Below are 26627 nucleotides of genomic sequence, written 5' to 3'. Positions count from 1 at the left end.
CACTTGGAAGGTTTTTCAAAGCGCCCTTGGAAATGGCGTTCGGGAAGGCTGCCGTCCAGCTGAGCCTCAGACAACCTGGAACACACGCTGCCCATGGCACCTTCAGGGGCTGCAATTACCGAGGTGGACCCAGGCCTAAAGCCGTCCCCACTCACTCCAGAGCCACTCCGCTCCGGGTGTCCGGGGGTACAAAGACTCCCTTCCCAGGGCTGTCAATGACGTGAGCACATTTTCTTTGTTGAAGCCGGAAGACAACACTGCCAGAGCTGCTGGCAGTATTATCAGCAGGACATTCAAATTAAACTTGAAGGAGAACTTCATTAGAAGACAACGGAGGCTGAGTCAATTAAAAATATCAGGGGTAGGGGAACTTCCTAGAAACTGTACTAAATTTTGTTTTCAGAAAGAAGACAAAATGAACCAAGATAAACAATGCTTCCCAAATGCCAAGTTGAAAAGAGACAAGCATCAAGGTCACTTTTTACCATAGCTATTCTGTGTGTCCGCGTGAGGGCTGGCGGTGACGTCGGCTGGATGGCGAGCGGGCCGCGCGGCGAGCTGCTCGGACACAGAATAGCCATCTTCAGACGAGGCCTCCGCAGGGTCCAGAGAGATTTTGGCACACTCTATTACAACATCATGAGTCTCTAACCCCTTCCACCTGAAAAAGGCAATGCAAGCCAAGAAACGCAACTGATTACTCAGTGAATTACAGAAGAGTGCCACCAGGGAACTAATGAGCAAAGAGCAGGGCAAATCCACTCCAGCCCAAGTGTGACCATTCACCTTACAAACCCAGAATGGTTACACCAAGTCAACAGAACCCATCTTTGAAACAAAAATGTCATCAATAAAAAACGGCAAAGTTTCCAACAGAACATAAACTAAAGAGAATGGGCAGAAGGGACAAAATGCCGTGAACCAAGGAGACTGGAAATGGCCAGGGCGTTTAGGGGCGCAAAGCCTCAGGCCTCCAGCCAAGCCTGGGCAGCAACATGTGCCCCGCAGGCATCTCTCAGGCATCCGAGATTCCTGTCGAATGACCTACACATTCACTTCTAAGAATCTGTCTTACAAAAACCGACATGTACCAAGATCTATAACAAGGCTCAGCCAGCTTCTAGTGAAGGAAGGGTGGAGCCCCAGGGCCAGCACTGTGGAGTAGCTGGTTATGCTGTCACCTGCAGCCACTGGCATCTACATGGCTGCTGGTTTGAGTCCCGGCTAGCCCACTTCCAATCTAGCTCCCTGCTAATGGGCCTGGGAATTCGGCAGAGGACGGCCCAAGTCACTGGCCCCTGCACCCACATGGGAGACCCGAAAGAAGCTCATGGTTCCTGGCTTCAAATGAAGTCAGCTCTGACAATGAAAGCCTTCTGCAGAGTGAACTAGTACATAAAAGATGCCTCTATCTCATCTCATTCTGTAACTCTGCCTTTCAAATTAATAAATCTTTTGTTTTACAAATTTTTACTTATTTGTTTTGGAAAGGAAGATTTACAGACAGAAAGATCTTCCACCCGCTAGTTCACTCCCCAAATGGCTGCAATGGCTGAAGCTGAACCAATCCAAAGCCAGGAGCCTCTTCCCACACGGATGCAGGGTCCCAAGACTTTGGCCATCCTCTACTGCTTTCCCAAGCCACAAGCAGGGAGATAACACGGGAAGTGGAGCAGCGGGACAGGAACTGGATCCCACATGGGACACCAATGCTAGTAGGCTGATGATTGGCCAACTTAGCCATGACACTGGCCCCTAAAGCTTGTATTTTGAAAAAGGGTGTGACCCAAAGTCCAACCAGAAGAACAGAGTCTACAGGAGACACACTATGACACCAGAGCAGGAGCTGGGGAGAGACTGACCAGAAGGGCACAAGGAACTTCTGGAGGCCAAAACGAAAGTTCTTATCACAACTGAGACTTATGTCAAAACTCAACTGTATGTAAATTATGCCATACTATAGCTCAGGGAGCGAGGGAAGCAATGGCCCTTGACTTGGAAGCTAGGATGCTGGCTGAGACATGTGGGAGTGAGCCCTGGCTCCTCTCCTGAGCCCACCTCCTGCCACTGTGCACAGGGACTCAGTGCCCAGCCCTGACTGCAGCCATCCGGGGATGTAGCCAACAGGTGAAAGAGTCCTTCCTGCGTCCCCCAAACATTTACAAAAGACCCTGACAGAACACGTGATCCTCCACAGCTGCTGCAGAGCTGTGATGAACCTTCAGACGCTGGACATGGCGCCCAACACTGGGATGAGGGATGGGAGCCTCTGGGGCTGGGAGACCACAGCAATGGCCAGGGGCAGCCCCCTCCACTGTTCATACCCTGTGCTCAAGCCACTGTGTTACCAGGGACAGAATCCACCCCCTGCATACTCTTAGCTTGGGCAGGAACTGACACACACTCACACACTGAGGATGGGTTTGAAAGCTGACAGTGAGAACCACACTGAAGTAGGGACACTCATCAATGTTTTATTTTCATCAGTCATATATGCACTTCTAGAACTTCACGATTCTACAATGAACCAATTGTGTTAAGTAGCTGTGAAATCAGAAACCAACCTAACTGGCTGTGAGTTAGTTTCAGGCCTCTAGCTCCACCTCAGATGGACACAGAACATGCAACCTGGAGTCCAACAGCATCTAAAGAGTGTACACAGCACTAGGCGTGCCCTCCCCGACACACGCTGGCAGCTGCCCCCAGCCCCGCGGCTGACCTTGTATCCCACCTCTATAGGCCTACAGACATTCTTGATCTGCGAATTCCAGTCATCCATGAGGAGTGAGGTCTCTGCCACGCCCCTGCTACACCCCCTGCCTCCTCTCTAGTGTTCTCAAGGCAAGAATACCAAGGTTTCTATTTTTTCCAAAGTCACCTTCAACAGGATCTGTAATATGATGTCATTTCCTCCATTTGTCTGCGTGAGGGATGGGGCTGGAGACAGAACCAACCCGGCAACTGCCCTGTGTGTGGGCTGACGCGGGTGATAGACTGAGCTGGACCCCGTACTGACTGGCACACACAGCAGTCAGGTCTGAGGTCACCTCTGATGAGGTTTCTCTGGGGAACCCTCATGCAGCTGGACCGCTGGACTCAGAACTCCAACCACCCTGGGGATCCCAGATCTGTGGTCTGACCGTGGAGTGCATGTGTCAGAACCGGGCCTCCTCGGTGACGCAGATGGAGCAGTGGGCAGCACACCCAGATGCACATGGAGGATACGGCAGGCCACTGGGGCCTGCAGAAAGTAACTGACACCGCAGCAGAGGAAGGAGGGTAAGACAAGTTGGTCAACTACCCCAGCAAGCGTTGGCAGCAAGTATCTGGGTGGATGGAAACTCTAAGGTGGCCCACGTCAGCCAGTGGACCTAGGAGAGATTTTTCTCATCCTTGGAGTGGGGAAATGGACAGCATTTCAGAACTACCAAACTCACCTGAGCAGAACCCTCCACACACGCTCCACATCAGGAACCCCGGGATGACATGGGGTGGGTGCCCGTCCCCCATCCCCGGGCACTGAGGCAGCTGGGAAGCTGGGTGTGGCTTCTCTCCACAGCTTCCCCCTTCCCCCAGATGCAGGAAAAAGAAAAAGAAAATTTGGAAACCATGGTGTCACCCACTTTCCCCTAATCCTTAATCCTTCCCATCTTAATCCTTAATCAACTATGTAAATATTATCAAGAATAAAAATTTAACAATAAATGAACCCCATGGTGCTCTTTGTCTGCTTGTTCAATCTAGTCTGTCCTTTCCTTTTGTTTGAACATATTTATTTGAAGGAAAGTGACAAGGGGTGGTGTGGGTACTGAGATTTTTCATGACTCAGGCTGAAGCCAGGAGGCGGGACCTCCCCCAAGGTCTCCCTCCCGGACAGCAGGCCTCGCGTGCTGCGTCCTGGAGCACTAGCAGGAAGCCCGAAGCGAAGCACGGCCGGGGCTCCAACCAGGCTCTCATGCAGCAGCTTACCCAGCTGTACCACAAGGCCCACCTGGGGGCGGATTCTGCTTTTCTCTTTCTTTCCCTCAGGTTCTCTGCATCTCCTGCTAACTGTTCCTAAACTTCCGTGGCAACTCTCAAGTGGCGCCTAGTTCTAGTGTAATGGAATGCACGCCTCTGTGAGAACACCTCCCTGAGGCCCCGCAGCAGCTGTTCTCCGCACTGCTGGGTGCTCTACCCTGACACCTTCCTTGATCACACTCGAGGCCAGACGCTGCTCCTCCTTGATTTATCAGCAGGGCACGCACTTCAGCGGGCACCTGAGCCCTGGCCTGCCCAACAGCAACTCCTGCAGAGTGTCCTACAAGAGACGCTACAGGACACTCGGAGCATGTTGCATTCGAGAGACAAGCCGGCTGGGCACAGAACTCTACGCCAAAACCACCTTCTCCCAGTTGGAGGGTATTCCAGAAACTGACCCCTTCTGAGTCTGTTCTCTAAAGGTGTTTGGGTGATTTTTACTCCCTGAAAAGCCTGTTTTCTCTGGCACTCTGAAATTTCACAATATTCAGACTTTGTTCACAAACTAAGCTGGGCAACAAGTAAGCTCCTTCAATCCAGAAATATGTCCCTTAATTACAGGAAATGCTTTTATAGGATCCCTAGTCCATTATTTCATACTGTTTTTCATCATTTTTTCCTCCACCAAAGTCTTCTGTTTTGTTGTTACTGATTTCATTTGAAAGGCAGAATGCCACCAAGCATCAGAGAATGAAACCGACCTTGCATCTGTGGGCGGCCCCCAGCCCTGCTTCCCGCGGGGAGACCTCCTGGGGTGCCCCCAGCCCTGCTTCCCGCGGTGAGACCTCCCGGGGCGCTGCGTGTGGTACCTGGGGGGGTGGGGAGAGCAGTTCTGCCCCCTCCCGTCACAGGTACAGAGTTCACGGGGAGGCAGTGGCAGGCTTGACCGCAGGTGTCCCGTGGGACAACCTAACCCTCAGGTGTCCCGTGGGACAACTGGAAGCAACGCTCAATAAGGACACTGTTCTTCCAAGCACAGCTTCAACATCCTGCACCCCGACACTGGCCACTCTGCCCCTTGTCAAAGCCTCGTTTCCAAGCCTGACGCTGGATTTTCTAGGCAGATCGACCTTGCTGGCTCCATTTCCCGTGTCACTCACCTCTACCCTCTGCATCTGCCTAATCAGGGAATAGTCTCAACTTTATCTCATTCTTTCCAAGAGTTTTGGCTGTGATTCACAACTTCCCAGAGCTCTTTCTCCAGTTCTGGAAGAGCCGATCAGGATGTCGGTGGCATCCTGATGTCGCCTTGCCCGCAGGCCACCCTCCCCACAGCCACCGTGACTCCTTCCCCTGCAGTGTGTATACCTGCCTCCACTCCAGCCCTGCTCCTCCTTAGGTTGGTCCCTTTCACGTTAACACCTTCAAAACAGACGATCGGCCTAGCCTGCTCACTAAACAGCTTCCAAGAGAATATGGTTGCTTCTACAGAGGGGACTTCAAAATATTTGTGGGAAAAAAAAAACAAAATGAAAAAATAAATATTTAGGAGCCAGTGTTGTGGCACAGCAAGCTAACCTTCCATCTGTGGCATCCTACATAGACACTGGCTGGAGTCCTGGCTGCTCCACCTCTGATCCAGCTCCCTGCTTGTGGCCTGGGAAAGCAGTGGAGCACGGCCCAAAGCCTTGGGACTCTGTACCCATGTGGGAGACCCAGAAGAAGCTCCTGGATTCAATAGTTTAGCCCCAGCCACTGCAGTCATTTGGGGAGTAAACCCACAGATGGAAGATTTTTCTCTCTTTCCTTCTGTCTGTAAATCTGTCTTTCTAATAAAAATAAATCTTAAAAAATTTGAAATCCATATATACAAGAAGTTAATAACTTTGGGAATTCAGAGGCAAAGACAGATAGCGCTCCCATCTAGGACTCACGCCCGGCCTCCCTGCGAGCAAGCAGCTGCACGATCCTGGCAGCACACGGCTCAGCTTCAAGGATGAGTAAAGCAAGGGTTAGAGCCCTGTCGGCCTGGGCAGCTGGAGGCTCTGAGCTAAGACAGCAGTGACAGCAGCACCCCGGCGCATGCTCAGTTCAGCAGAGGAAGTGGAAAGTCAAGCCTCTGGGATCAATCTCCTGGTCTCCCTGTTTAAACGCAAGCGTGTTGTCGCCTCATCTTTGCAGAAAGCCTCAAAGATTAAAAAGAATAGGCTCGGCGGCGTGGCCCAGTGGCTAAGGTCCTCGCCTTGAACACACTGGGATCCCATATGGGCACCGGTTCTAATCCCGGCAGCTCCACTTCCCATCCAGCTCCCTGCCTGTGGCCTGGGAAAGCAGTTGAAGATGGCCCAAAGCTTTGGGACCCGTGTGGGAGACCCAGAAGAAGTTCCTGGATCCTGGCTTTGGATCGGCATAGCATCGGCCGTTGCACTCACTTGGGGAGTGAATCATCGGACGGAAGATCTTCCTCTCTGTCTCTCCTCCTCTCTGTATATCTGACTTTCCAATAAATAAATAAATCTTAAAAAAAAATTAAAAAGAACAAACCAGGACCCCCCTCCCCCATAAAAAGCACCCTAGAAAGACAGACCATGCAGGAAAAACAAAAGAAGCCGGCAAAAAAAACAAAAAATGCTAACCTCTAGGACATCGGAGATCGCAGCATGACCAGTGAAGCAGCAGCAACAGCAGCAATAGAACTGCAAAGTAGCCCTGCCAGGAAGGTGTTCCACCAAGCCAGGGAGAGGAGCAGGTCATGGAAGGACAGGCTTGTCCAGGGCCAGCACGATGGCTTAGCACACTGATTCTTCGCCTATAGCACTGGCATCCCCTATGACTGCCAGTTCAAACCTCACTTGCTCCACTGCTGATCCAACTCCCAAGGCCTGGGAAAGCACCAAAAGATGGCCCACATGGGAAACGAGGAGGAAGTTCCTAGCCTCTGGCTTTGGATCCGCTTAGCTCTGGTCATTATGGCTATTTGAGGAGTGAATCAGTGGATGAGGATTCTGTTTCTCTTTCTCTCTGTAAATCTACCTACCAGATTAAAAAAAAAAAAAAAACACCACATATCTTAAAATTGAAGACAAGAAGAGGGACACTGCGCAGGCCCAGGCCTCTGGGTGAGGCTGAGCAGACCGGCCGGATGCTCTCTGCACACTCACTGGAGCAGCAGGTCCTGGAGCTGTGCTGTCTGTCACGTCTGGCGTTGATGGAGCCCCATGTCAGGTGGGACAGAAAGAACAAGCCGGAGCCCTGGGACAAGCCGGTCCCGGTGAGGGCTATGGCTGAGAGAAGGTGCAGACGGCTTCGTGAACCGCCTTGCAGAAGCCGTCCGCACACTTCCATTTAGCCAGGAAATACTTGTCCTCTAGACACACACAATCATGTAGATTTACTGGAATTTATTATACTAACTAATAAATATGTGAAACTTGAAAAGAAGAAAGACAAGCTTATTTTGGGCACAAAAAATTTAAAATCCACACACGGTTTTTTCACAATGAGCATTTTTCTGTAAACACTGTGAAACTCCTCACATTAAAACCACAGTGAGAAAAATGAAAACTAGAACGACAAATGCTAACCCAAAGCTAAGGACGTCGGAGGAAGCAGACAAGAACAGAAAGAAAAGAGAGCGTGGAGAAGCAGCCCGTGCTCTCCATCGGAACCCAGGCGCTCCGAGGGGAGGCAGCGAACACAGGAGTCCAACAGAAGATAGTAATGATAGAAAGCTGGACGTGAGAGCTTCCTGGGGCCAGCGCTGTGGCTCCACAGGCTAATCCTCCACCTTCAAGTGCCGACATCCCCTATACGTGTCAGTTTCCTGTGTCCTGGCTGGGGTGCTCCCTTTTTGATCTAGCTCCCTGGGAAAGCAGTGGAGGATGGCTAAATTCCTCGGGTCCCTACATCACAGGGGAGACTCACAAGAGGACATGGCTTTGAACCTGCTCAGCTCTGGCTGCCGCGGCCACTTGGGGAGTGAACCAGCACATGGAAGATATTTCTGTCTTTCCTTCTCTCTGTAAATCTGCCTTTCAGTAAAAATAAATAAAAACTTTAAAATGTATATATATACAAAGAGTTCCTAGGTTAAACAATGAGAATATAAACACACACCAAGTCACAGAGCCAGGAAATTTCACTCTCAGGACAACAAAGAGAACATTCCACCAACTTTCACAGAGGACCAATCAATAAAAAGCAGACTTAGGGCCTCTCTGGACTGCCTGAGCAACACTGGAGCCAAGCGGCAGAGAAAACCAGGGAGAGACCGACTCCCAGAGGACAGCAGCGGGCGGCTAGCTGCATCCTTTCTCAAGGAGCTGCCAAAGCACGTATTCTACCCACATGGCAGGACTGTGGTGAGGGCAAGCCACGCGCACAGCTGCCTGCGGGGCACAGGCGACAAGCAGCCAGCACACGGGCATGCTGCAGGCCAGCACCAAGGGGCCCGCTGGCCTGTACTGTCACTGAGGGACACAGCAGGCGGCCTGGCCTGAATGCCCGCGCGCCTGGCTTCTCTCCTGTCAGCCTCCACGCCCCTTCCTCTGCCGAAGCGGCCGAGCACACTCCTCTCACCTGACAGCAAGATTCTGCTCTGGCCGGCCAGGAGCCAACCGACGGCCTCCGCCTGCCGCGGCCTGCAGCACCCGCAGCCCCGGGCCTTACTGGAAGGTCTCATGAGGGCTGACCTCACATCTCTCAGGACTCCCGTGTGCCTGGACACGGTCTCCCCGGGAGGGAACACCTGCCCTCAACAGCATGTGCCAGACGCAGACTCACACTCCGCTCCTCTCAGCTCTTGGCAATCTCCATCTAATGGTGACCAGACTAACTCTTCCTCAGCCAGGCTCGGCTTCCTCAACAGAGTTTCAAACCAAAATTACACATGTGCTAAAACTGCAAGGAGAGCCAGGAGACTGAGTACCACCAAAGCAGCAGCAGCAGCAGTTGAAGTGAAGAAAGGGGACCCAGAGGGAGGCGTGATTGGTGACAATATTCTGTATTTCATTTACTTATTTGCAAAACAAAGCGAGAGAGAGAGAGAGACTATAAAGACAGATCTTCCATATGCTGGCACGTTCCCCAAGTGGCTGTGGTAGCCAGGCCCGGGCCAGGCCATGCTCCCCCACACGGCTGGCAGTGGCAGAAGGGTGTGAGGGTGGCCATCACCTGCTGACCCCACGAACACGTGAGCAGGAAGCTGGGTCAGAAGCAAAGCACCCAAAGCGGTGGCCTAACCAGCTGAGCCACCAAGCTGGCCCCACGTCCTGTGTCAAGCTGGGTGGCAGCTCCATGTGCTCACGCGCCTGCCAAAGCTCACACGTACACTTCTTACACTTCTTCACAGACATCTCACACAGCTGCTGCGTGCCGACCGGGGCGTGAGCGGGGGTGACCACGTGGGCCAACCGGGGCCGTGAGCGGGGGTGACCGCGTGGGCCGACCGGGGCCGTGAGCGGGGGTGACCGCGTGGGCCGACCGGGGCCGTGAGCGGGGGTGACCGCGTGGGCCGACCGGGGCCGTGGGCAGGGGGTGACCGATGCGGGCCGACCGGGGCCGTGGGCAGGGGGTGACCGATGCGGGCCGACCGGGGCCGTGGGCGGGGGTGACCGATGCGGGCCGACCAGGGCCGTGGGCAGGGGGTGACCAATGCGTGCCGACCGGGGCGTGAGCGGGGGTGACCGCGTGGGCCAACCGGGGCCGTGAGCGGGGGTGACCGATGCGGGCCGACCGGGGCCGTGAGCGGGGGTGACCGCGTGGACCAACCGGGGCCGTGAGCGGGGGTGACCGATGCGGGCCGACCGGGGCCGTGAGCGGGGGTGACCAATGCGTGCCGACCGGGGCGTGAGCGGGGGTGACCGCGTGGGTCGACCGGGGCCGTGAGCGGGGGTGACCGCGTGGGCCAACCGGGGCCGTGAGCGGGGGTGACCGATGCGGGCCAACTGGGGCCGTGGGCAGGGGGTGACCAATGCGTGCCGACCGGGGCGTGAGCGGGGGTGACCGCGTGGGCCGACCGGGGCCGTGAGCGGGGGTGACCGATGCGGGCTGACCGGGGCCGTAAGCGGGGGTGACCGCGTGGGCCGACCGGAGCCGTGGGCGGGGGGTGACCGCCGTGGGCCGACCAGGGCCGTGGGCAGGGGGTGACCAATGCGGGCCGACTGGGGCCGTGAGCGGGAGGGGGGGGGGTGACCGATGCGTGCCGACCAGGGCCGTGAGCAGCGGGGGTGACCGCCATGGGCCAACCAGGGGCCATGAGCTGGGGTGACCGCCGTGGGCCGACCGGGGCCGTGAGCAGCGGGGGTGACCGCCATGGGCCGACCAGGGCCGTGAGCTGGGGTGGGTAAGGGGCTTGTGGAAATGGGATATTCACTATCCAGAGACGAGTTAAATGGCTGCTTTTTTCAAGGGAGACTCCCAAATGTCTAGCTGAACATGGGGGTCTGTTTTCCCCAAAGGCCTAAAGCCTTAACTGGACAGCGTAAGCCTGGCTGCCTCCCAGAGAAAGGGAAGGAAGCCTTGGGCTCTTCTTGGCCCCGTCTGTGCAGTTCCTCGACTTCCCTTGTTGCCCAGCCTCCTCTCAGTTCCACTCTTCACTAGGTCTGGGACCTCAACCAGAAAGCCAGGCAGGGAATGAACCTGGCACCTTGTGTAGGTGCTCAGATGGGTGCCAGCCACCCACTCAGCTGTGCCGGGCAGAGGGAGGGATCTGAAGCCTTAGCTCACAGTAAGCCCGACGTGCTGCCACGTGCTCGTTTGCAGCCACACGCTCCCCTGCTGTCTCCCCGGTCACTGTCCCCACCAGGTGTGAGTCTGTCTCGGCTAGGGGACTACACACTGCTGCATGAATGCGGGTTCTCAGTGCGTTTCGAGGAGGCTGACTCGGTAGGGGACCGCACACTGCTGTGTGAGTGGCTGGCTCTCTGAGGATTGCGTTTTAGACTCACACCAGGTTCCAGCTGTCCTTTCAAACAGAAGGCTCACTAAAAGAACACCTGCTTTCCCAAGTACTGTCCCCACAGGGACACCTCCCAGATCATGTGCTCAATCTCTCAACAGATTCTTGAAACTCAGGGGACGGGACGGTTTCTGTACCTTAGAGGGTCCAGTTCATGGTCCTTGGATCCAGTCACCAACTCCGGATGAATTCGCACATGCTCCATCATTGGCTAGAGGAGTTGAGGTTGACAGTTACTAAGGGATGCACTTCTGAGCATGTCCACACAATGGGATACCAACAGTAAGAAAGAGGAGAACATTGCTACTGTTGCAGCAGGGATGAGCCCTAACAGGTGGTGTGCATTCAGAGTTGGTCACAAAAGGCCACGTGACCCGACCTCACTGACACAACTGTCTGGAACAGGCAACCCTGCATGGCACAGCACACAACGAGGCTGCCGGGAGGGGGAGGTGGAGGCTGACTTGCCTTGCAACATGTAGGCAAGGTTACAGCACAGCATATCTCAACAGTGCATGACTAAGAGTCTTCACTTACCCTCACCACTTCTTCAAAAGTCTCCAAGTTTTCCTTCATACTATAGTGAGAGCGCAGAAAGGAGACGAAGTTGCAGGGGTACATTCCGTAGAGGCGATGGAAGAGGGCGTAAACGCTGGCATGGAGGTGGACCAGGTAGATCTCCGTCACGTGGCCTACAAGAGCAAACCGCAAAGAGAAGCCACTCAGACAGGCATGTGGCAGCCAGGAGCACATGGCTGTCCTGGTTAGCCATGCGTGCACTCTCAGTCAGGCACACAGCAGCCAGGAACGCACAGCTGTCCTGGTTAGCCATGCGTGCACGCTCAGTCAGGCACACAGCAGCCAGGAGCGCACGGCTGTCCTGGTTAGCCATGCATGCACGCTCAGTCAGGCACACAGCAGCCAGGAGCACATGGCTGTCCTGGTTAGCCATGCATGCATGCCCAGTCAGGCATGTGGCAGCCAGGAGCGCACGGCTGTCCTGGTTAGCCATGCATGCATGCTCAGTCAGGCACACAGCAGCCAGGAGCACATGGCTGTGCTGGTTAGCCATGCGTGCACGCTCAGTCAGGCATGTGGCAGTCAGTAGCACATGGCTGTCCTGGTTAGCCATGCGTGCACGCTCAGTCAGGCAAGTGGCAGTCAGGAGCGCACGGCTGTCCTGGTTAGCCATGCGTGCACGCTCAGTCAGGCATGTGGCAGCCAGGAGCGCACGGCTGTCCTGGTTAGCCATGCATGCACGCTCAGTCAGGCATGTGGCAGTCAGGAGCACATGGCTGTCCTGGTTAGCCATGCGTGCACGCTCAGTCAGGCACACAGCAGCCAGGAGCACATGGCTGTCCTGGTTAGCCATGCATGCATGCTCAGTCAGGCACACAGCAGCCAGGAGCACACTGCTGTCCTGGTTAGCCATGCGTGCACGCTCAGTCAGGCACACAGCAGCCAGGAGCACATGGCTGTCCTGGTTAGCCATGCGTGCACGCTCAGTCAGGCACACAGCAGCCAGGAGCACATGGCTGTGCTGGTTAGCCATGCATGCATGCTCAGTCAGGCACACAGCAGCCAGGAGCACATGGCTGTCCTGGTTAGCCATATACACACTCAGCCAGGAGCGCACGGCTGTCCTCCTGTTTCCACATGCACACACTCAGATGGCAAGTCAGAGCTGTTTTCTAAGACACAAAACTAAACACATCAGAGACCCCTACATAAAAATCTTTCCAACTCCACCAACTCCCAGTTATTTGGTGGGACCCATCGAGGCACTTGCTCATCTCACCTCTGCCCTCCCTCCGTCGTCCCCAGAAATCCTCACACTACTGAAGCGCCTTGGTAGTAATGGTCATTCTTCCTCTATGTGTAATTATGCTCCCCCATGGAGCGAGTCAGCATGTGTTTCCTGAGGAAAGGACCGTGTTACCCACTACACTGTCCTCTGAGTCCTGCACTGCACTTGGTATATAGAGCATGTAGATGCAACTATGCGTATTTATAACTATATAGTAAAGAAACTGAACCAGACATTAGCTTAGAAAGTTAAGAGTGGAAGAAATTGGAAATTCTGTTTCCCCAGCCCTGCTTGGACACCACAGAAACCCCATGTCTACGGCACAAAAGCTCCTCCACACAGGGACAGCTTAACCTTTTCTCTCGAGGGACAGCCTGCTGACCTCACTGCATCAGATGGGCCTGTGTGAGGGCCACACTGTGGCACAGTGGCTCAAGCCACTGCTTGCAGCAGCAGCACCCCAAATGCCAGCACTGGTTCAAGTCCTGGCTGCTTTGATCAGTTTCTTGAGAATGCTCTCGGGAAGCAGGCAGAGGAACAGCCAACTCCCTGGGACTCTGGCACCCACGTGGGAGACCCTGACGGCACTTCTGCCTCCCAGGCCAGCCTGGTCCAGACCCAGTTTTCTGGCTGCTTGGGGAGGAAGCCAGTGCTCTCTCTGCCTTTCAAAGCTTTAAAAAGGAGGGCCTGTGCTTGTTATTTCATCCTGACAGAAAGCCACAGGTCTTTCACAGTCCACCCCTTTGACAGGACTGTCTCACACTGTTGATCCTGCCAATCCAGGAACATGGTAAGTTTCTCCACTTTTCAGTATCTTCTTCTATTTCCTTTTTAAATGTTTTACAGTTTTCATCATAGAGGTCTTCCACATATTTTGTTAGCTTAATTCCTAGGTATTTAAGACTCCTCTCTGTTATTTTAAAGGGGCCTGTACTTGGAATTTCTTTCTCAGCCATGGGATTATTTGCGTACACTAGCGCCATTGATTTGTGTTAATTTGTATCCTGTACCCTGCCAAAGTCTCTCCTGAGTCCCAGTCGTCACATGATCAGTTTTTTCGGTTCTTCTATGTAGAGAATCATGTCATCTGCAAATAGCAATACTTTCACTCCCTTGTTTCCAATTTGGCTTCCTTTACTTCCTTTTTCTTGCGTAATAGCTCTGACAAGGACTTCCGATACTATATTGAAGAGTGGTGACAGTGGACATCACTGTCTAGCTCATTTTTTTTGTAAGATTTATTCATTTTTATTGGAAAGGCAGATATACAGAGAGGAGGAGAAACAGAGAAAGATCTTCTGCCCAAATATTCACTCCCCAAGTGACCACAATGGTTGGAGTTATGTCGATCTGAAGCCAGGAGCCAGGAACTTCTTCTGGGTCTCCCACACAGGTACGGGGTCCCAAAGCTTTGGGCCGTTCTCAACTGCTTTCCCAGGCCACAGGCAGGGAGCTGGATGGGAAGTGGAGCAGCCAGGATCCCAGCGTGTTCAAGGCAAGGACTTTAGCTGCTAGGCCACCGCGCCAGGCCCTAGTTCTAAATTTTAGTGGAAAGGCTTCTAATGTTTCCCCATTTAGTATGATGCTGCCATTGGGTTTTTCGTAAATTGCTTTGATTGTGTTGTAGAATGTTCCTTCTATGTCTATCTTGCTTAGGGTTTTCAGCATGAAGTGGTGTTGGATTTTGTCAAATGCCTTCTCTGCATCTATTGAGATGATAATATGGTTTTTATTTTTCATTTTATTGATGTGATATATCACATTTATTGATTTGCAATGTTGAACCATCCCTGCATGCCTGGGATGAATCCCACCTGGTCTGGGTGAATGATCTGCCTGATGTGTTGTTGGATCCTGTTGGCTAGTATTTTATTGAGGTTCTTTGCATCTATGTTCATCAAGGATATTGGCCTGTAGTTTTCTTTTTCTGTTGTTTCTCTATCTGGCTTTGGTATTAAGGTGATATTGGCTTCATAGAAAGAGTTTGGAGGAATCGCCTTTCTTTCCATTGTTTGGAAAAGCTTGTGCAGGACTGGGGTAAGTTCCTCTTGAAACGTTTGGTAGAATTCACAGTGAAGCCATCTGGTCTTGGACTTTCCTTGGTTGGGAGGGCTTTAACTACTGATTCAATCTCAGTCCTTGTTATAGGTCTATTTAGATTGTTAATTGCTTCTTGATGCAATTTTGGTGGATTGTTTGTGCCCAAAAATCTATCCATCTCTTCTAGGTCTTCTGATTTGTTTGAATACAGTTGCTTGTAATCGTTCCTAATAATTGTCTGTGTATCTGAGGTTGTTATGTTTCCTTTCTCGTCTCTGATGCTATTGATGTGAATCTTCTCCTCCTTTTATTGATTAGTTAAATGATTAGGGCTGGTGGGGAATCTACTTTATTGATGCTCTCAAAGAACCAGCTCTTTCACTCATTGATCTTGTGTACAGTTCTCTTGGTCTCTATTTGGTTTATTTCCTCCCTTACTTTGATTATCTCTTTTTTCTTACTAATCTTGGGATTACTTTGTTGTTTTTCTAATTCCTTCAACTGTAAGGTTAGCTCATTAACTTGGTGCTTTTCTTGTTTCTTAACATAATCATTGAATGAGATGAATTTTCCTCTTAACACTGCCTTGATTGTGTCCTGTAAGTTTTGATATGTTGAGTTCATGCCTTCATTTGCTTCAAGCAATTTTTAAATTTCCCTCTTGATTTCCTCTCTAACCCATTGCTCATTTAATAACATTACCCATTCTCCATGTGTTTGCAAGTCTTTTTGGATGTTTCGACTCTTTGGACTCTAATTTCACTCCATGATGGTCTAAGAAGATGCATGATATGATTTTGATTTTTAAAAATTTGCTGAGGCTTTTTTTGTGTCTTATAACATGGTCAATTCTGAAGAAAATTCCATGCATTGATGAAAAAAGAGGTGCATTCTCTACCAATAGAACGAAAGGGTCGGTAGATATCAGCTAAGTCATTTGCTCTAGAGTTTGGCTGAGTTCTGTTGTTTCTTTGCCGAGTTTGTCTTTTCGATCTGTCCATTGATGTTAATGGGGTATTAAGGTCACCCATTATGATCGTACTGGAGTCTGTTTCTCCCTTTAAATCCATTAATGTTTGTTTCACGTAGCTAGGTGCGTTGGCATTTGGCACATATACATCTATAATGCTGATCTCTTCTTGCTCAATGGATCCTTTGATCATTATGTGGTGTCCTTCTTCATCTCTTCTGATGTTCTTCACATCAAAGTCTATATCATCTGATATAAGGGTTACACCCACATGTTTTTCCTTACCATTGGCTTGGAATATCTTTTTCCATTCTTTCACTTTGTTTCCTCTGATCTTTGTAGGTGAGGTGTCTTCCTGCCAGCAGCAGACAGTGGACTTTGTTTTTTAATCCAGTCCTCTAATCTATGATGTTTGATTGATGAGTTTAAGCCATTTACGTTCAATGTTAATATGGATAGGTGGCAGTTTGGTCCTGTCATTTTGGCGATGGGTTGTTCTCCAATTCAGTCTTCTGTTAGCCTTTTACTGGGATGTTCTCCACATTTGCCTTTGGTTTTGACAGACGTTATTCCTTTGCTCTTTCACAATAACACATTTGATTATTATTTGTAGGGCAGATTTAGAGGAGGTGAATTCTTCAAGCTTTTCTATATTGTGGAAGAACTGTATTTCATTTTCGCTTTGCAGGCTATGTTATTTGGGGCTGAAAATCTTTCAGAGTGTGGAATATGTCACTCCTTTCTCTCCTGGCCTGCAGTGTCTCCTCTGAGAGGTCAGCTGTAGTTTCACTGGGGTCCCTCTACGGGTCACTTGATTTTTGTCACGTGCACATTTAAGGATTTGTTCCTTATGTTCAAATGAAGAGAGCTTGATTATCATGTGTTGTGGAGAGGTTCATTTTCGATGAACTGTTAGGAATTCTGTGACCCTACTGTATATTTTTTCCAATTCTTTCTCCAGATTAGGGAAGCTTCCATTTATTATTTCATTGAATAAACCTTTAATCTCAGTTTCTTTTCTGAACCTTCTAGAATTCTCATAATTCTTAGGTTGGGCCTTTTAATCATATCTTTTAATTCTTAAGTATGGTTTTAGTTTGGCCCATCTCTGCTTCCAGCTTTTTGTTTTGTTTCCCTCTGGTGACAGGAAATATCTTTCAATTCTGATATTCTTTCTTCTGCTTCATTCAATCTATTTTTGAGACTCCCCACTGTACTTTTAGTTTGCTCCACTGTATTCTTAACTTCTGAAATGTCAGCTTTCATTTGAGTCATTTCCTGGGTGACATACTCCTTAAATTCTTTACCTGCTATATTACGTGCTTCTCGTTGTCAGTCAGAAGCTTCATAAGGAGTTTTCAGTGTCCTCCTCAGCTCTGAGGGTAGTGGAGGTTTACTCAGCGGAGTAAGTGAGGCTTTGTTCCTTCACCAGGGAGTCTTCACTAACATTCATTGTGCCTGTCTCTTCTTTTTTAAAGATTTATTTATTTTTATTGGAAAAGCAGATATATAAAGAGGAGGAGAGACAGAGAGGAAGATCTTCCATCCGATGAGGTGGCTGCAATGGCTGGAGCTGAGCCAATCTGAAGCCAGGAACAAGGAACTTCTTCTGGATCTCCCACATGGGTGCAGGATCCAGAAGCTTTGGGTTGTCCTCAATTGCTATCCTAGGCCATAAGCAGAGAGTTGGATGGGAAGTGGGGCTGCAGGGATTAGAACTGGTGCCAGAATGGGATCCTAGGATGCTCAAGGCGAGGACTTTAACTACTACGCTATCATGCCAGGCCCCTGTCTCTTCAATTTTGACATTGTAATCCTGTTTGGTGGATTCTTCTCTTTAGTGTAGATTTCTGAGATGTATTCTCCACAGGTCTGCAAGTCAATTTTTCTGTTCAATCAGTGTCCTGGATTAGGAAGATGCCAACTGCCCCAGACAACTAGCTTGTCAGTGGTGCTGAGCTTGTCTAGACACACAAGATGGTGCCCAGTGGGGCACTGCCCTAGAGCCGGGGCTCTTGGCCTTCAGATCTGGGGACCACACAGATCATGCAGGACAGGAAACTGGTGCTGCCCTCCCTGTGGGATCAGCCTGGCATGACTACCTGGAAACATGCCCACTCTGGCACTGGATCTCTATGCTGTGAGCTCCAACCTGCCACCGTTCTGCCCTGCAGAGTCCGCCGCTACCTTTGCTGGGCCAAAGTCTACAGCAGGATTGGCCAGTCCCAGACTGATTTACTTCCTGAGGTCCCAATGCAAACCCAAGCTCCCACCTGGCTGCCGCAAGAGCCCATATGTGGCCGCAGCTGGGTTCCTGGTTGCTGCTGGAGTCCAGATCACTGCTCACCAGTGGCTGGTGGATTTTCTGTTCCCTGTGTCTGGCGGGAGTTTCCAGGTAACCCATTTTGTAATCTGCTCTCCGTGCTTCACCTGTCTAATGATTCCCCATCATCCTGGCATGTCTGCACCCTCTGCCACCTTCCTGACTGCAGGGATTTCACCCATTTCTAATCACTCTGAAATAGCTACGCTACTTGGCAACACAGGAAAAAAATGCTAATACATTTCAAAACAAAACACAAATTCGGGCATGTTGTATCTTCCCTCCTCCTCCTAATGCAATGGACAAGAGTGCAGAGCCTTAAGCACTAGCCTCAGACCAGCACGGCAGGAATGTCTCAGCTTAGTCCAACACCTCTACCGTGTAGATGGAAGAAAGCAAGAGAATGAGGAAGGTGCCTCCCAGCCATGCTTCTCACATGTGCCCCTCATGGACATGCCATGGTTTCCTCATGTGCCATGTGAGGACTGTACACTCCAGCAACGCGGTTCTTCCCTCACATGCCCAACACATGCACTGACCAACCAATGCCTTCACTGGATAGGGTCTGACATGCGCACGATCTGTACCTGGTTTCTTCAGGCACCAGGATGAAAGACGACCAAAGATATCAAAGAAATCAAGCAGGTGCTGCTTCCCCGACTGTGGAATCATCGGCAGCATGGTGATCAACACCAGGACACCTGTTGTGAGCACGACGACGTCAGTATCCACCTGCAGGACAGAGGGCGAACAAGGCGTTAGGCACGGCGCTGTGCAGGCCAGGAGGGCAGCCACACACCACAGAGCCCCCAGGGCCCCCGTGTCGGCCCACCAGAAGGGAGCACACGCGGCAGGGATCCACGGAGCCCTGCTCTCCCCACCAAAGGCAATCTGGGCTACCAGCAATCCACAGAGAGCTCGGGGAGAGGGGCTCGGCCCTGCCCCAGGACAAGAATGGAAATCGCTTCATGAGAGAATACAGAAACACGGGGCTGCTTTCAGTCAGACCTGAGATAGTCACCTGTCGTCCAGGCGACTTCAAAAACACACTGATAAGTAACTACAACAAAAGTTTAATTGATGAAAAAATTATACAAGCTAACAAGTTAACTGAAGGGCTTACTTTTATAGCAGTGCCTAGAGATCACTAAATAAGATATGGAAACCTCTGACCATGTTTTTAGTTTAAATATCAAGTCAGATAACTTAGGGTAAAGTGAAGACATTTAATACCCAAAGAATGATGAGTTAACTCAGACGAGCTCCAGCAGCTCATTTCACCCACGATTAAATCCTGGTCATTACCAAAGAACTGAAACTCAGATTTAGCAACAAGATCCCACGAAGAGGCTGTCATGCAGGCTGAGGCCCATGCCACCAACTGCAAAGGGACCTGAGGCTGCCAACAACGCTGCAAAGCAGCTCATGTCCCTAGCCAGCTGGAAGCCTTCTGTTACTCCAGGCACCCAAGGAGGACGGAATGCCTGGGCAGGACCGAGGAGACACAGCAAATCCCAGCAACAGGACTAACCTTCACTTCACTTACCAAAACACCCAAACTCAATACTGGGGTAACAGATGAAGATTAACAGTCACAGACTAGGCCTTTGGAAAAAGAATTTGGCAACAGAAATAAAACTGGAGTATACTCTCATCAATCCCAATTGCTTAAATAAGTAAAGCTATTAAAACTGTCCTTGTCAGACCCAGTGCAGTAGCCTAGTAGTTAAAGTCCTCGCCTTGAACACCCCAGGATCCCATATGGGCGCTGGTTCTAATTGTGGCAGCCCCACTTCCCATTCAGCTCCCTGCTTATGGCCTGGGAAAGCAATCAAGGATGGCCCAAACCCCTTGAGACCCTGCACCCATGTGGGAGACCTGGGGAAGTTCCTGGCTCCTGGCTTTAGATCAGCTCTGGCCATTGCGGTTGCATGGGGAGTGAACCAATGTATGGAAGATCTTCCTTTCTGTCTCTCCTCCTCTCTATATATCTGACTTGGCAATAAAAAAAATTAAAAGAAAAAAAACTGTCCTTGTCTTAACACTAACTTGAGTTTTTATGACATTCCACTGATGTGAGTTCTTGGGCCCACCATGAGGAATAAGGCAGCCCACCCTATTGGGCAGACAAGACAACCAGATGACTCCAAAGGGAATGACAATGGCACCGGCAATGAATATTAACCGCATTTTCTTATTTTATAAACAAGTCCAGGTATTAAGACAGATTAAGCAAATAGCCCTTAGCATTCCAGCAAGCTGCCATCAAAACTAAAACCATCCAGTTCTATTGAGGGTTTGATTCTCTGGGTAGAAAAATAAACCAAGTCTGGTGTAGGAAATAGTATGTAACTTACTTACACCAACAAAATATAAAAAGCACAGCTGTAACCAGACCATCTTCCTTAATGTTTAAACAAACCTTTAAGTCACATTAGGTGAACAACACTTTCTTTTTTGTTGTTGTTGTTTTGTTTTGGTTTTTATTATTTTTTTTTATTGATTACATTGCATTATGTGACACAGTTTTATAGGCACTGGGATTCCCTCCATCCCTCCCCAACCCCCTGCCCCATGGTGGATTCCTCTACCTTGTTGCATTACCACAGTTCAAATTCAGTTGAGATTCCTTCATTGCAAGCATATACCAACCATAGAGTCCAGAATCTTATTGTCCAGATAAGTTCAACGGTTTCTTGGGGAGACCATCTCTGGTCTGAAGGTAGAGCCAACAGAGTATCAGCCCAATCGATTAAAAGCCCGACATTACATCATAACAATTTATAACGTAATGGAATTAGTTGACAGTTGACATGGTCTTGAGTAACCAATATGTTAAAAGAGAAAAAAAATGCAAGTTCTGAACCACATCCTATGACTTTTACGTTGACATTTCAATTATTAGTTTATATACAACCGGGTTCTATACACCTTCAAATGGCTATAGATTACTATTCAGCTGTCTTGTGTCTATTTTTTTTGGTATTTAGCAGTTTATAGTGTTGAAGCATGATTTTGCTGAACCTGGCTGTTTTTCGGGTAGCCTAACTCTATAACTCTAACAAGACATATGTCAACAGTTTAGGTGAACAGTTTTAGGAGGGGTGTGCAGAGAAATCTTCAATACCCCAGTGAGGAGTAACTAATCTTTGTGTCCTACCCAGTGAGTTATAAGTGCATCCCCACTGACCGTTTCCTGTCTGATTCTAAGCTTTCCTTGCTGTTCTCTATATATTCTAGTTTTTTTTGTTTTTAGTTTGTTTGTTTGTTTGTTTTGAAGGGTTTCTGGAGCAATCCTGATGGTCATTACGAGAGAGGGTGGGGACCCAAAGTCGGAACCAGGCAAGGACCAGAGAAAGCTCCTCTCCCTAGTCCCAAAGGAAGTTTACTGTTCTGTTTCTGCGGACCACTCAGTGTTCCTGGTTGTCATTCTGATGACCTTGGATCCTGCAAGGTTGGGCTTCTTCCATCCCATGTGGTAGATCCAAATGGGGGTGGGTGACCTCAGAGTTCCTGGCCTCCGAAGGCACTCCAATTCCCCGTGGTCTCCTTGGTAGTCGGGATGTAGTCCTCGGTGCTCGTACTGACAGTCCTTGGTGAGGATCTGGGAGTCTTCAGGGTTGGAATACAAGCCTCCTCCTGTCCGCCTGCTCCACTCTGGGGTGCCCCCCTGCTCTGTGCAACCTCCTGTTAAGAGGTTGAACAACACTTTCTAAACAGCGACCTTTGTGAGCAGTGCAACGGCTCAGCCGGCTAATCCTCCCCTTCAAGCACTGGCATCTCACATGGACACCAGCTCATGTCCCGGCTTCTCCATTTCTCACCCAGCTCCCTGCTTGTGGCCTGGGAAAGTAGTGGAGCAAGGCTCATAACCTTGGGACCCTGCACCCACGTGGGAGACCCAGTGGAGGCTCCTGGCTCCCGGCTCCTGCTTGGCGCAGCTCTGGCCGACGCAGCCATTTGGGGTGTGAAGCATTAGAGGGAGCATCTTTGACCTCCCTTCTCTCTGTAATTCTGTTTCCAGTGAAAATAATTTTAAAAAGGAAAGAAAGAAAAATAAAAAAGAAACATGGATTTTCCAAAGAGGACAGAACACAGCTACTTCCAACCAGGAGGAGGTTAGACACTGGAGAGATGCAGAGAGGCAGAGCAGCACAAGGCTGGACCCACTGACCTGCGTGGCTGAGAGGGCACTGTGTCTGCCTAACCCGGATGAAGCATGAGAACTGACACTGAGCCCTACAAGCCGCAGCCTGACTGGCTTGCTAAACATGATCAGAGTTCAGACATCCACAAGGTCACGCTGTTCAAACCCGCCAAGTTGCCTACCTTGAGACACTTCAGTAGAGAAGGCAAGAGCGGCGCTTGGGAGAGCTTGTGCTTCCAGGACGGCTGCAGGCGGACCACGTGCCCCAGCAACGAGAGGGTGGACAAGCGGGTGGCGGTTTTGCCCATGTATTCATTCATCTTATCCAAGAGGTGCTGAAAACATCAAGCAAGCGAAATCCTCATATGAATGTGGGTGTCACGAACAAAGTGGACTCAAGACAAAACAGTGACGAGGTGCTCCAACCTCTCAGGTCTCCCGTGGAAGTGAGGGAAGTCTCACTGGTAAAGAGATCAAATTCATGAGATTCTAAACCATGCTAGCAACTACACACTGCCACGCTGGCCTGGGGGACGGTCACCTGCACAGTGCCACGCTGGCCTGGGGGGATGGTCACCTGCACAGTGCCACGGTGGCCTGGGTGACGGTCACCTGTCCACTGCCACGGTGGCCTACAGGGACGGTCATCTGCAATGCAACAGAAGCACTTTGGGGGCACTCGGGGTACCACATCCCATCCGGTGCCTGGCAAAGTGCGGCTACCTTGGGCTTCCTGACCAGCTTCAGACCAGGGCGCCTGGGCGGTAGCACGGAGCACAGGACGGCCCAAGCCCTCGGGTCACTGGGACCCCCACGAGAGCCCTGACGGGTTTCTAGCTCCCGGCCCTGGCAACTGCAGGCATCTGAGGAGTGAGCCCGTGCATGGAAGGTATCTCTGTCTCTCCCTTTCTCTCTGCCAAAGAAGTAAGTCCTTTTTAACCTAAATAAATGAACAAGCAGAAGTGGTCCTCATGGCACATGTGCCTAAGAAGGGAAGACATTCCACAGCCCCGGTCTCGGAAGCTCAGCAGGCCAGCCCTTCCCACAGTCCCTGGGCCTGAGCCACTTACCGATGTGGCAGCATGGCCTACACAGTCTGACACGTAATAAAACTCAGGAAGTAACCAAAGACAAGACATGCACACCGGCGAGTGTGAAGTCTGAAGTGACAACGCTCTGAGTGCTGTTTGCACAAACACAAAAAACAAAAGGAAAAATGTGTACGAGCCCTCCAAGTGCCAGTGTGGGGAAACGGGCTCCTTCATGAGCCCCCTGCTTACAGCCTTACTGCCTGGTCAGGAAAAGTTTCAAGATTCCCTTCAAAGCATGGGTTTACAGATGAGTGCCCTGGGGGGTCACATCATTACAGCACAATGACAGCCTGGGATTGTAAGAAGTCTTTATACAGGTGATCCTTAACGGCCTCTGAAATGGGTTTTATTTTGCACGCTTCTCAGGACACATAGGGTGGACCCCTTCATTTAAGGGGCAGCTGTCAATCACAACACATTCACTGAGCCAAGGGCCTGAGCCTGGGCTGCTTGGCACACACCTGCCCGGAGTCTCCTGCAGCCCACCCCATGTGCCCCCGACGGCAGTTACCTTGTCATGCGGTTCCTGTAAGGTGCTCAGGATGTGCAAAGCCGGCTGTGAGTTGGTTTCCAGGTAATAATCCACCAAGGTGTTCACAAGCACAGGACCCCGATCTAGACGGTGAAAGGGACATCTGTGACCCCGTTGTCCACATGGCCTCCATGTTGCCTCATGAGCCACCCACAGTGCCGGCGGCCGGTACCTCTGCCTACACACAGTGCCTGCGGCCGGTCCCCTCTGCCTGCCCACAGTGCCGGCGGCCGGTCCCCTCTGCCTGCCCACAGTGCCAGCGCCCAGCACCTCTGCCTGCCCACAGTGCCTGCGGCCGGTCCCCTCTGCCTGCCCACAGTGCCTGCGGCCGGCACCTCTGCCTGCCCACAGTGCCGGAGCCCGGCACCTCTGCCTGCCCACAGTTCCGGAGCCCGGCACCTCTGCCTGCCCGCAGTGCCTGCTGCCGGCACCTCTGCCTGCCCGCAGTGCCTGCGGCCGGCACCTCTGCCTGCCCACAGTGCCTGCGCCCGGCACCTCTGCCTGCCCGCAGTGCCTGCTGCCGGCACCTCTGCCTGCCCACAGTGCCTGCGGCCGGCACCTCTGCCTGCCCGCAGTGCTGGCACCCGGCACCTCTGCCTGCCCACAGTGCCTGCTGCCAGCACCTCTGCCTCCTAATCTTCACTTACCAACAACAGGACAGTTCCAACCTCATTCACCAACATGCTCTGACTCAGTACTAGTCTTTAAAGAGGTGGTCCTTGTCTGTTATCAAGAATTTAGACGAGATTTTAAAAAAGCCCTCCTCACCACCTGCCCCCAAGCCACTCCTCAGATACACACCCTGAAGCCTGCCGCGTGTCCTCGCTCACGCAGTCTCTCAGCCTCTGTCTCTCTCACACACACAGGGAAGGTGTGACTCAGCCTCTCCATCCAGCAGTGTGTCGGACACCTCCCTTTGGCAATACCAGTGACCGACTGCCTTCCGACTGATGCCCTGCAGCATGGTCCAGCTCCTTCAATTCCACCAGTCATCTCCTGAGGGAGACGTGGGGTTTCCAATTTGCCACCACATTTACTTAAAGCTATCATGAGACTATGATCTTTATTAAGTGGGCCAAATGGTATGAGTTTTTAATTTGACAGATACTCTGTAAATGCTGACCACCAATTATATTCTTACTAACAGGAGCTATTTGTATCACCAATATTTGATTTCTGCAAACCTGGGAATCAAAGGCAACATTATTTCAACTTTCTAAAGCAGTGTGAATTTTTGAAAGATTTACTGGTTTGTTTATTTGAAAGTCAGAGTTTGAGAGAGAGGGAGACAGAGAAAGATCGACCATCCACTAGAGGTGAGCCGGTCCAAACCAGGAGTATCCTGTGGGTCTCTCACATGGGTGCAGGGAACCAAGCACTTATGCCATCGTCCTGCTGCTTTCCCAGCTGTAAGCAGGCAGCTGGATGGGAAGTGGAGTAGCCGGGAATCAAACCAGTGCCCACATGGGATGCTGGCGCTGCAGGTGACAGGCAGCTTCACACATTTCACCACAGTGCCAGCCCTCCATTTCTCTCAGTAAAGAGAGGCTGAGTACCTTCCTCATTAAATACACTAAAGAAAGGTTCCATTTGGTCTAGCAGTTAAGATTCCTGCATGCCATATTAGAGTGCCTGGGCTACACAGCCCACTCCAGTCCCAAACTCTACCTTTGCGCTAATGCAGATCCCAGAGGCAGCGATGACAGCTCAGACAGCTGGCTTCCTGCCCCAGGCAGGTGATGGGGCTGTGTTCCCAGCTCATGCTCCCCGCTTCAGCCAGAGCCCACAGTGCACTAGCGGAAAGGGAGGCCTCTGTCTTTCTCTACCTCTCGAATTTTTAAACAGATACAGCTGAAAGGATCTGTCTGGAGTGCGCTTTGGAATGCTTGAGCCAAGGTGGGGATCAAGAAGGGAAAATGAATGAGAACAGCAGACACTCGGGAGCAGGTGCGCTGCATAACCGTGACCTCTGGTGTGTTACCGGTCCCCTAACAGATGACACACACAGCGGCTCCACCGGCATGTTCTCTTGGCAGTCCAGCAGATTGTCTCTGGAAGATGCAAACTGAAATGCACAGCGGGGTTCACGTCAGCCCTAAGCCCAGGGCTGCCTTTCAGCACGTGAACTAGAAGGGTGGTGGCTTGAGGCTAGGGCTGTGGTGCAATGCAGAAAACTGCAGCCTGCAAAGTTGGCACCTCACACGGGGCTGCTCCACTTCCAATCCAGCTCTCTGCTAATGTGCCTGGAAACTGCAGCACAAGATGCCCCAGCTCTTGGGCACCTGAATGTACGTGGGGGACCCAGACCAAGTCAGCCTAGCCCAGCCAATGCCTTTGCAGCTCTCTGGGGAGTGAACCAGCAGATCAAAGAGCTCTGATTCTCCCTCTCCCTTTTTCAAACAAACCTTTTTTAAAAAGAAAGAAAACAAAAAGCAAAGAAAAGGCAAAGGGGAAGGAACAGGAAAATGGGGAGAGGAGACGAGAAGAGAAGAGAAGAGAAGAGAGGGTAAGGGAGGAAAGAGCGGAGGAGAGATTACGGGGCAGGAGGGGGTGGAGTGGAAGGAAGGGAAGGGGAGAAGAAGACGGGGGGAGAGGAGAGGGAAGAGAAGATGAGGGGAGGGGAGAGAAGAGGAGAGGAAGGGAGGGGAGGGGAGGGGAGGGGAAAGGAGGGGAGGATAGAGAAGAGGAGGGGAGAGGAGGAGAGGGGAAAGGAAAGGAGAGGAGGGGAAGGGAAGGGAGAGAAGATGAGGGGAGGATAGAGCAGAGGAGAGGAGGGGAAGGGAGGGGAGGGGAAAGGAG

The 26627-nt window shown here is 51.2% G+C and overlaps 1 protein-coding gene across 1 annotated transcript in view; it reads right to left on the bottom strand.

The window, feature by feature from the left end:
- TSC1 (TSC complex subunit 1) overlaps positions 1-26627 on the bottom strand; it is a 61075-nt gene that overhangs the window by 16490 nt on the left and 17958 nt on the right. The window contains exons 4-9 of the mRNA XM_041004370.1: positions 23808-23911; positions 22388-22540; positions 18646-18790; positions 11456-11610; positions 11056-11129; positions 486-661 (exon numbers count right to left, since the gene is read on the bottom strand). Of these exons, the coding sequence (XP_040860304.1) occupies positions 486-661; positions 11056-11129; positions 11456-11610; positions 18646-18790; positions 22388-22540; positions 23808-23911 (807 nt within the window). The remainder of the gene's footprint in view (positions 1-485; positions 662-11055; positions 11130-11455; positions 11611-18645; positions 18791-22387; positions 22541-23807; positions 23912-26627) is intronic.

The sequence above is a fragment of the Ochotona curzoniae genome, unplaced genomic scaffold (assembly GCF_017591425.1).
Source record: "Ochotona curzoniae isolate NIBS_2020 unplaced genomic scaffold, NIBS_Ocur_1.0 scaffold_3208, whole genome shotgun sequence".
Taxonomy (NCBI): Eukaryota; Metazoa; Chordata; class Mammalia; order Lagomorpha; family Ochotonidae; genus Ochotona; species Ochotona curzoniae.
This window is presented reverse-complemented; position numbering and strand designations above follow the sequence as displayed.